We start from the raw sequence: 11,326 nt of genomic DNA on the forward strand, positions 1-11,326 counted from the left end.
AGAACAAGAATTTCTGGGTGAGGTGATATATAATATTAAAAAAGATTTATTTATTCCCACCCCCCCCTCCAAACCCACCCATTGTCTGCTCTCTGGGTCCATTTGCTGTGTGTTCTTCTGTGTCTGCTTGTCTTCTCTTTAGGCGACACTGAGAACCAATCCTGGGACCTTCTGGAGTGAGAGAGAGGTGGCATTCTTGCACCACCTGCACTCCCTTGTTTGCTGAGTCTCTTATTGTCTCTCCTCTGTGTCTCCTTTTGTTGCGTCTCCTTGCTGCGCCAACTCTCCATGTGGGTCAGCATTCCACATGGGCCAGCACACCTGCATGGGCTAGCACTCTGCTCAGGCCAGCACTCCACGCGGGCTAACTTGCCCTCACCAGGAGGCCCTGGATATCGAACCCTGGGCCTACTATATGGTAGATGGAAGCCCAATCGCTTGAGTCACATCTGCTTCCTGATATATACCTGACATATATATTTTTAAATATGGGAGATGGGAAATTGCCCATCCAGAAAGGATTAACAATTTATTCTCCCACAGCTGTGAGAGTTCTTTCCCCACACTCCATTCTCAGTTGTTACTTACATATTTAAGTTTTGTAAATCTGAAGGAAAATGGTATCTCATGCCCTTTAAAATTTGTATTTCCTTGATTATTAGTGAAGTTAAGCATCTTTTCATGTCTATTGGCCATTTGCATTTCTTTTTCTGTAAATTGCTATCATATCCTTTGCCCATTTTCTATTGTTTCTTTTTGTCTTTTTTTTTCTATTTGGTTATAGGAACTCTTCACATATCATGGATAATCCCTTGTCATGTGACAAATATTTTCATGGAGATATTTTAAATTGCCTGTGGTTTATCTCAGGCTTACCTTGACCAGTTCTAGATGTTTTCCCAGTGCCAGAGCTGAAGACTTGAGAGACAGTCATTTCACTGAATTATGACTGGCATAAATTTTACTCCTTTCTAAGCATGTCACATTGCCAGTATTTTAGAAACTCAGGAGGTTCTAAACCTAGAGCTAAGGTGAGAGGTAAAATAAACTTTTAGTTTAAAGGAAGTAATTTTTTTCATATAATAAACTTTATTTTTAAAGTTTTAGATTACAAAAAATTTACATTGAAATATAGGGAATTCCCATATACCTCATCCCCTCCCCTTCTAACATTTTCCCTTATTAATAACTGTGGCAGTTTGATATTGTTTATTAATTCCAAAAATAGTTATTGGATTATGTTTGTAGACTGGGCTGTCCCTCTGGGCATATTAGATTATATTGGATTTAGAGGTTTCACTTTTTTTTTTTCAAGTTTTACATCCTTTATTTTGTGAATAAAAATAAACTATTCATTTCAACTTAGGCAAGAACCATTTTTTTATGAAGAGACATAGTAATTTCATTAATTAAGACTTACATTTTTTTATCATTGTAGCGATCCCATTAACATTTAAACTTAAGTATTAATATAAGCACTTATTTAATTTTTGGCCATTTGAATAGAACTCTTAGAAATTTTTATTTATTAATTTATATCACCATCCAGAGGTATCAAAATATAAACTGACATTGAACAAACAAACACAAAACAATTACTAGAGGTTTCACTTTTACTTGATTAAATAATGATTAAGGCTTTGATTGGGCCACATAAGTATAATGTTGCATCCCTGCCCCCTTGGTGGGCAGGGACTCACAGAGAAAACGACAAGGCACAGGAGTTAATTGGAGTTTTGAGCTGGAGCCCAGAAAGTAAGCACACAGAAGAGCAGAGCAGCTGAGCCCAGAAAGAACTGAGCTCCAGGGGGAGAGACAGAGCCAGTAGCCTGAGAGTCTACACCTAGCCTTGTGGAGAGAACAGGGCAGCTGACCCCAGAAAGAAACAAGCCCTGGGAAGGGGGGAAGTAACTTATGCTTTATGGCCTGGTAACTGTAAGCTTCTACCCCAAATAAATACCCTTTATATAAGCCAACAGATTTCTGGTATTTTGCATCAGCACCCCTTTAGCTGAGTAATACAATAACATCTTACATTAGTGTGGTACATTTGTTATAATTGATGAGCAAAAATTTGAAGCATTGCTACTGACCAAGATCTATAGTTTAAATTATGGTTTATACTTTGCACCATACAATTTTATAGGTTTTGACAAAATGTATAATGGCCTGTATCTGTCATTGCACTATCATGCAGAACAATTCCAATGCCCTAAGAATGCTCCATGTTACACCTATTCTTCCATCCCCTCTCCTTAGAATCTCTATCTTTATATCAATGTTACAAGTTCTTCCGTTACTAGAATAATGGTACGTCTACTTTCGTCCATAGTTGCATTCCCCGCTTATGTTTAATCATTTCTCAATCTTAAGGATTTGGGGATGGTAATGCCCACTCTGCTTCAGACTGAGAGGGGCTTAGATCTTATGGGGCAAATGGAAGGACCTGTTTTGCTTGGAGTTGCAGATACTCTTTGCTTTAGGATTAGAGGTTGCCCATCATCATCCTTTTCTTAGTTGTCCTGAGTCAGTTCGATGAACTGGAGAGTAGGTGTTGGCTGCAACTCTGCTGAGATTCAGGGCTCAACCGGCATATAAACAGACTGAAGATTTAAGTCTCTGGGACATATATTTAATGGGTACAGTGCTAATTATAGGTTCAAATAAAAGGGGTAGAACAATCCTGTGTAGGAAAATTATAAATGAGTCTAACTCTCTTACATTGGGGAAATAGGTTATCATATAGTCCAAGGTAAGAATCAAAGAAAGTAATTTTGAGGTAATAAAGTATGAAAGAATGTAATTTTGAATCTGTAAAAGAGCAATGGTAACAAGTGGAAAAATATAACTTTCAAGAATTAACTGTTGGAGAAAATTAAAACTGCTAGTACATTTGCATTAAAATGAAACATCCAGTGCATAGTGTGCATAATCCTGTTTCATGCATTCCTGCCTCAGTGCTATTTTTCAAAAATGGTTTTAACTAATGACTAAGTATGCTTCAAGTGCTGAAAACTATAGCTTGAAGATAAGCTCAAAATATTACATAATCATATAAAAGCCACTTTTTTATATTAGGGTAAAATTTATGACTTTTGCTATCAGTCACATATTAATTACACTAGTAGAGTTTATTACCAAAATACCCACTATCCCACCAGGCAGAATACCATAAATATGAGTTAGTGATTTAACTTGGAGTGATTCTCTTTCAACTCAAAAACTGACTATAAAGTCCCATAAATTGAAAGTACCATATACATTTTTCCTGGCTGCCTTGTGCTAAAACCCTCACCCTGCCCCTTTCTCTCTTTCTTTGTATTCTGACCCCACGCAAATTTTTTTGTTTGTTTGTTTGTTTCTTGAGGTACAGGGAGGGGGTCTGGGATTGAACCCGGGACCTCATATGTGGGAAGAAAGCTCTCAACCACTGAACCATATGGGCTTCCCTGAGTTGGTTTTTCATTTGTTCTGCCTGTTGTTTGTTTTTGTTTTTTTCAGGAAGCACTAGGGGCCGAACCTGGGACCTCCCATGCGGGAGGTGAGAGCTCAACCTCTGCTGCCCCAAATGTGTTTTTAAATAATGAAAAAGACAAATATGATTGCCACATATAATAGTCAAAGTTTGGTCTTATCCCTCTCTCTTCTTTAGACGGCTAAAGTTGCTGCCTCTGACTGGACATTTTTGCACTGCTTGCCCAGAAAGCCAGAAGAAGTAGACGACGAAGTGTTTTATTCTCCACGATCACTAGTGTTCCCAGAGGCTGAAAATAGGAAGTGGACAATCATGGTAAGCTTCAAATGGGGAATGGAGGAGAAGTAGGTGTTTTCTGAATGGGCCCAGCTTGGTTGTTCAGGACTTTTTATAAATTAAAAGCAGTCAAGTTTATCCATCTGTATAGCTTGTGCCTATGGGATCTATTTTTCCCAGAGAGTTCATGGTAGTTCATTATTGCTTATTAGCATTTACACTAGGTGTATCTTTAAATGAGTAAAATTGACCTCCTTCCAAATGAATCTATTTTAATCAAAATTCTTACTGCTCTTAATGATCCTAAGCTCCAGCCACCACTGTCTGTCAATCATTTTAAGTTGTACAATTCTTATTTTAGAATCTCTCTATTCACTTTTATAGAAGCCCCTATTTTAGAGCCTGGCACAAAATGGGCACTCAGAATCATATTGCCTTCCTTATCTTTTTTCTCCTTTCATCTCTCCTTCATGAATAACTCTGTTTTAGTTTTAGTTTTCTACTTGTCTGTAGCGATACAGGCACATTGGTTTTTGGACATAGGTCGTTTCCCAAAGTCACAGCAAAACTGCTCTTTAAAAGTATTGGTACCTTTAAGATAAAGCTACTAGTTTCATCTACATCACTGTCCCTGTATAGGAAATATTAACCTTAAGTATCTGCTTTACAATATCCAAAATGTTTCCTTCTTCTCTGGAAAACTGAGTATTCACATACCAAAATCTACGTTCACCATTTTTTAGCTTTTAATGGTTTAACTGGTCTCAATTACTGTACCATCCAGGTTCTTACTTGTAAACAATAGAGTCCACCCTAGGTAGATTAAAGGAATGAGGTTTATTAAAAGACATAAGTAACTCCCAGAATCTCTTGGGAAAGAGGGTGCAGGAAATGATTCATGGACACCACACAGCCAGGGACAACACAATTAGGAAAATTGCCCTACAATATTATGGTTCTTTTGTAGCCAAAACACCACTGATGTAGCCACCCACAGCCTGGCACCTTGGAACTAGATGCCAGATACTTCATTAGAGCTGTCCCAGCTGAGCCAGAAGCTCCAATCTCCCAGAGCATGTCTTCTACTTCAGGCTGCTCATTTATGTATGCAAATCTTGAGTGGATGAATCTGAGTGTCATGCTTGCACCCTAGCTGCAGGGGAGTCTGGAAAATGTAGTTTTTTAGCTTTCTTTCTACCTCTGGAGCAGAGAAAAGCTGGAAAGGAGTGTCTACTAACTATTTAACTAATCTGTAAATGAGGATAGGGTTATGGTGAGCATTGAAATAATACATGTAAAGCATTTAAAGTGGTGCCTAATACATTGTGAATATTTTTATTATACTCTTCATTGCTTATCTATACAATGGCCAGCAAGGGGTCAAGGTCCAATGTACCTGTTTGAAAGCCAATCAAGACTCTCTTGGCAATGGAAGCTTGTATATTATGTCTAAGTTTGTCTTATCTAATAACAGGGATGACTTTTCCATGATTATGTCTTTCCAGCTTGCCACCCTAAGACACTAACTTTGGTCAAAATGGCCATTCCCAAGTCACTAGACCAGGGCTTCTGAAACTTTAATGTGCATTTTAGTCTCCTGGACATACAGTTCATAGAAGCATAGCATTTTCAAGTGGGATGAGATCTTAGAGACTATCTAGACCAAATTCCTATTTTATAGGCAAAGAAATTATTCATAGACATCTTACTGAAATGGCCTTTAGGCTTGGCACTGCTGTGATAGATTTTTCTGGGATGTGCTAAAAGCACAATATTCATTTTCCTCTAGAACTTCCCTGTCCAATAGGGTAGGAACTAACTGAATGTGGCTATTTAAATCTAAATCTAAGCTAATTAAAATAAAATAAAATTGAATATTCAGTTTCTCAGCCACAGTAACAACATTCCAAGTACTCAGAAGCTACATGTGTCTGGTGGCCGCCATATTGGACAGCTCAGATATAAAAACTGCCAACATTGCAGAAAGTTCTATTGAACAGCATTCTTCTAGAGAATAATTTCTGTGTACACAATTTCATTTGAAATCAGGGGGAAGATAAAAAGACACTGTTGAGATCAGCTCAACGATTGGTTGTCTCAAAGGGAAGGCAGCACAGAACTTAACAGAAATGAAGGACAGAGAGAGGAGAGACACAAGAGAGGAGATAAAGATGGGACCAGGGGACTCACAGTTTCTGGAACTGAGAGCCTCGACCCTAGTTTCCACATATATTTATTGGAACTACCTAGTAGCTGTTTGCTATTAGAATTGCAACACCATCTAAATAATAGGTAACAACTACAACATCTACAATAGAACAAGTGAAACTCTTTTTCCCACAAGACACAGTCTGCCCCCAGTTCTGAGATGTTTGTAAAAACGGACATAAAGTATATAACTAAAAGAGAGTAAAGGGCTTGTTCTTAAACCATACAACATTTTAAAGCAAAGGTGCCTTCTTTTAGCACTCAGAGTAGCTTTCTAAGGCCTCCATGCTCCATGCTGAGTGGTTTCAAGCAGCGCTGTTCAGATCATTCTAGTAATCACTTAATTCTCTACTTTGTGCACAGGCCTTCGGATCCTTTTGTTGAAAACACAAAACAAACCACCTTTTCCTCCCTATAAAGCTTGTTTTAGGGTTTTTCCGTAATTAGCAAGGCTGTAGTACTCACAAAATGTCAGCCGGATTTTTTCCCCTGCCTGCAAATTTTACTGTGGAACTAAAGTATCCTAAAGGGAAACTGCAAAAAGCTGACACTTTGAAGCACTGCAATATGGATGATCCTCAAATACATATCATTGCCAATGCAATTCATGTATTTTATAGTCTATTACTTTTCTCCAAGTTAGAGTTGCCAGATAAAATACAGGATGACCAGTTAAATTTGAATTTCAGATAAGCAGTGACTAATTTTTTTTAAGTATAAATATGTCCTATACAATGTTTGGGACATACAGTAAAAAACAAATTGTTACTTACCTAAAATTCAAATTTAACTGGATGTCCTGTATTTGTTTCTTTGTTTAAATACATCTGGCAATCCCACTCCAAGTTGACTTTCTAAGTTTTTGATGAGAAAATAAGTTTGACATGTGCAATAACCATTAAAACAAAACCAAACAAAACTTGATTCCAGGAACCCATAAAAAGTCTTAACAGATTTTGCCTGGTTGATGTCCAAGAAGGTATTCCTGGAATGTTCTTTTCCCGGATTTTGGCCTTCCTCTTCCTTCTTTTTATTTAGATTTCACCTTCAGTGTCACTCCTTTAGCAAGATCTTCCCTCTTCTCTGGCCACCAAATCTTAAGTGGTTCCCCAGCCTCTCTTTATCCAATTATCCTATTTTATTTTCTAATGACCTTTATCACTACCTGGAATTTTCTTTTTTATGTTTGTTGCCAGCCCCTGCCCGACCCATTAAAATGGAAACTCTTTCATATGAGCAGTGAACTTGTCACTTTTGTTCTTCATTACCTTTAAAATGGTGTCTGACACAGACCCTAATATGTGCTCCATAAATATCTGTAGCCTGGCAGCAATACAAGGCATTGTTTTCAGAACATAGGCTTTGTAAATCAGACAGAGGTTAAAATCGTGGCTCTCCATGTGACCTTGGCAAGCACCTTAAGTTCTCTAAGCACAGCTTCTTCATATGAAAAATGGGGACAAAATAGAAACAACTTCATAGGGTGTGAGGATTAGAGGTAGTCAGGTTCTACAAACAGGCAAAGCTACATTTGGATTGCAGAGCCACCTCTTATGACCATTACTCAAGAAAGTTCGTTAGATCACAGTTTCTCATTTGCATTTTATATCTCTTACCACCTCATACAGTAAGTAAGGATATTAAATATTATGATGCATGTAAGGCATTCAGAATAGTGCCTGGCAAGTAGCAACTGTTTAATAAATACATTCACTGACCACCTTTGTAATATAAGGCAGGCACATCAGATATCAGCTAGGAATATGGGATGTGGTCCCAGTATTCATACAGTAGGGTTGAAAGGTTAAGTAAGTGTCTGAGAGGCAGTAAACCTACTTCTTAAGAGCTGAGTCAGAGAAACCTGGGCTCAAATCAAGTTCTGCCCTGTCAGTAGTTCTAAAGATGGATTTCCTCATGTAGAAATTATTCTTCTATTAAGAAGATACTAGGGAAGCAGATGTGGCTCAACTGATAGAGCATCCATCTACCATATGGAGGGTCCAGGGTTCGATCCCTAGAACCTCCTGACCAGTGTGGTAGTCCAGCCCATGCACAGTGCTGCTGTGTGCAAGGAGTGCTGTGCCATACAGGGGCGCCCCCGCCTAGGGGTGCCCCATGTGCAAGGAGTGTGCCCCACAAGGAGAGCTGCCCTGCATGAAAGAAGCACAGCCCGCCCAGGAGTGGTGCCACACACACAGAGAGCTGATGCAACAAGATAGCGCGACAAAAAAGAGACACAATTTCCCAGAGCCACGGGATAATGCAATCAGATGCAGAAGAACACACAGTGAATGGACACAGAGAGGGGAAGTGGACTTGGCCCAGTGGTTAGGGCATCCGTCTACCACATGGAAGGTCCGCGGTTCAAACCCCGGGCCTCCTTGACCCGTGTGCAGCTGGCCCAACGCAGAGCTGATATGTGCAAGGAGTGCCCTGGCACGCAGGGGTGTCCCCACGTAGGGGAGCCCCATGTGCAAGGAGTGCGCCCCATAAGGAGAGCCGCCCAGTGCGAAAGAAAGTGCAGCCTGCCCAGGAATGGCGCTGCACACACGGAGAGCTGACACAACAAGATGACACGACAAAAAGAAACACAGATTCCCATGCCGCTGACAACAACAGAAGCAGACAAAGAAGAAGATGCAGCAAATAGACACAGAGAACAGACAACTGGGGGTGGGGGGAGGGTAGAGAAATAAAAAAATAAAAAATAAATAAATTATTTAAAAAATGGACACAGAGAGCAGACAACAGGGGGAGGGGGAATAAATAAAAATAAACCTTTTTCTAAAAAAGAACATACTATGTAGAACGATGTTACATTAAATGTGATCAGGTGTGGACATTTCTCTCTAGCTCACCAGAGCACCTAGCACAGGGTTTGGAAAATGTTTCTTGACCGGCTGAGTTCCACATGGTAAGGGAATTAGTATGCTGCCTGGTACAGAGTAAGCACTCACTCACTAAACATTTATTGTCCTTGTTTCTGGTATTATTACTATTTGCCACGATTGTGGAAGTTGACAGAGTAAGGAGAAGCTATACTCGTGGCTATGATGCTAGTGCTCTTTCAGGAAGACTTTGATTCAGATAGTAGGCATTATTTTTCATCCCAAATGATTTACTTGTAATACTCTACTTTTGATTTATCCTAAACTTCTCTAAGTTGCAAGTGACCATACCACAATGTAAACATGAGGAACTGGGGTGGGAAGGATTCTGTCTCTCTATAACGAGTCAACACCTAGGTATCACATATATCTGAAAAATCCCATCACGGCTATAACCATGGTATCTTCTTGTGCCAGTTCTCCCACCCACTATTCCTTGAATGAAGTCTGAGTAAGCGCAGTGTTTGTATATTTAGGTCAGCCTGATCCCTCTTGGCTTTCCTGTGTCCAAATAAAAATAAATATTAATTCAGAACTCTTCCCTTAACATTTCCTTGGGAAAACACATTTTATCTGTAAGCCTTGAAAACTGCAACCTAGTTCTCCTTCTCTAGGTCTCTAAGCAGACTGTTGCTAATATTTATCCATTTCTTTCTGTCCTTTTTTCTGATATGTCATCCAGGCTGTCATGGTGTCCTTGCTGACAGATTACTCACCTCAGCTCAAGAAGCCAAAGTTTTGATGCTGTGATGCTTGTCAAGAGAGAAACGGTGTTCTTCTATTACAGAATGAGACAGTTTCTGGGGAAAGGAGAAGAGAATCTAAGACATAAACAAATCCCCACTACATGGCATGGGTGAATTTTGTGATGTTGCTTCGCCATTGTAAACCCTTGCTGAAGTCCTTAAGCTATGTGGTGCACTGTAATACATGGCTTGACTTGGTTTAAACTCCCTCTCTAATTCACAATTTCTGAGTTACAGTTGGGTATCACTTTAGTAATCTTATACATGTGCTTCAATGAAACATAAAATGCTGTGTTCATAAAGCATAATGTCTAAGCCATTCAATATAAGCTATGATTATTACCTTAATGAATTATCACCCACGTTAATTTATAAGTAAATATTAACCAGGCAGTCAGCTGCTGGTAGATCTCTGGGCTGTGTTCATGTCCCCCAGGACCAATGAGGAGGCCAAGTGATCCATCTTGCAGATGTAGTGTGATTTTCAGGCCAATGAGGTAGGCAGAATTTCACTTGTGGAGGAAAATGATGAAATTCTTAGAAAACAGTGCCCAAACACAACTGTTTTCCAATCATTTGTGGAGGGGGGCTGTCTCTCAAGATTATACCTCTCTTTTCTGTAATGAATACATAATGTTACAAGCCTAAAGAAACCTTTGTAAGCAAGTGCTAAAACCATGGATATCTAGCTAGGAACATAAGATGCACTAGAGAGTGACATTTCCTTAGGTGTAAATTCCCTAGCAGGAACAATTAAAATTTTTTTCACGTATGTGTTTATCATGCATCTACTCACACTGCTCACTTGATAATTCCAAAGATATACTATTTGCCACAGTTTAGCCAGCTTTTTTCCTCCAGTTCTTCTTCTGGGTGATCAAAATTTGCATTATTGAACTATGATGATGAAATTCAAACTGAATTTCTCTTGTGGGTGACCAAAATTTGTATTATTGAGTCATTATGATACAATTTTAAGTGTTTCTGTTAAAATGTTAAGAGCATTAAGGGGAATTTTCAAATGATAATGCATTTTACAGAGGACCAAAAAAAAAGTAATTTCCTTTACCTTCCATCTCTATTATTATAAGAACATTTCCAGACTGGTTGACTGAAATTCTTTAGCAGAGCGCGATGATTTAAGTAAACAAGCAAGAGATGAATTACAACTGAGATTTGCAGTGAAGGTGCAACCAAACATGTTTGGGTGGAGTTGGGGAAACTCATGATGGTAGAGAAAAAAAATTAAATTTTCTAGTAAATGTAAAAGGTTACTTTCACTTCCTTGTTATTTATTGGAAGCACTTTAAAAATAAAGAGAGGTAAGTTTAGTGGGATATCTACTTTGAGCAGAGAGCAGAGGAATGATGTAACCAGAAGATGCTATGTGGATGGATTGTTGAATCTCTCCCATGAACTGCCCATGTAGAGAAGACATAATTCTGAGTGTCCTTCCACTTACCAAATCACCCATGGTGATGAGCCCTCAGCTCTTTCCTGACTATTCTTTGAACCAAATGGATGGAATAATCTTCTTCCCTCAATCAGAAATAACTTGCCCAAAATGTAGTTGCATTTACATGAAAAAGCCCCAAAGCTTTCTTTTTTTTTTTTTTTTGCACATCCAATCTAGCATTCTTATCAGCCCCAACCTGTAGGTATTTATTTGCCTTTAAACATTTCATCTTAAGAAGACATTATTTGTATTACTATAGTTGCTTTTTGATTGTCAA

The 11,326-nt window shown here is 38.8% G+C and overlaps 1 protein-coding gene across 1 annotated transcript in view; it reads left to right on the plus strand.

Moving 5' to 3' along the window:
• The window catches only part of OTC (ornithine transcarbamylase), an 83,509-nt gene extending 72,647 nt beyond the window's left edge, over positions 1 to 10,862 (plus strand). The window contains exons 9-10 of the mRNA XM_004457647.5: positions 3,653 to 3,790; positions 9,530 to 10,862. Coding sequence (XP_004457704.1) covers positions 3,653 to 3,790; positions 9,530 to 9,589 — 198 coding nt within the window. The 3' untranslated portion in view covers positions 9,590 to 10,862. The remainder of the gene's footprint in view (positions 1 to 3,652; positions 3,791 to 9,529) is intronic.
• Positions 10,863 to 11,326: the final 464 nt, after the last annotated feature.

Source organism: Dasypus novemcinctus, chromosome X, assembly GCF_030445035.2.
Source record: "Dasypus novemcinctus isolate mDasNov1 chromosome X, mDasNov1.1.hap2, whole genome shotgun sequence".
NCBI lineage: Eukaryota > Metazoa > Chordata > Mammalia > Cingulata > Dasypodidae > Dasypus > Dasypus novemcinctus.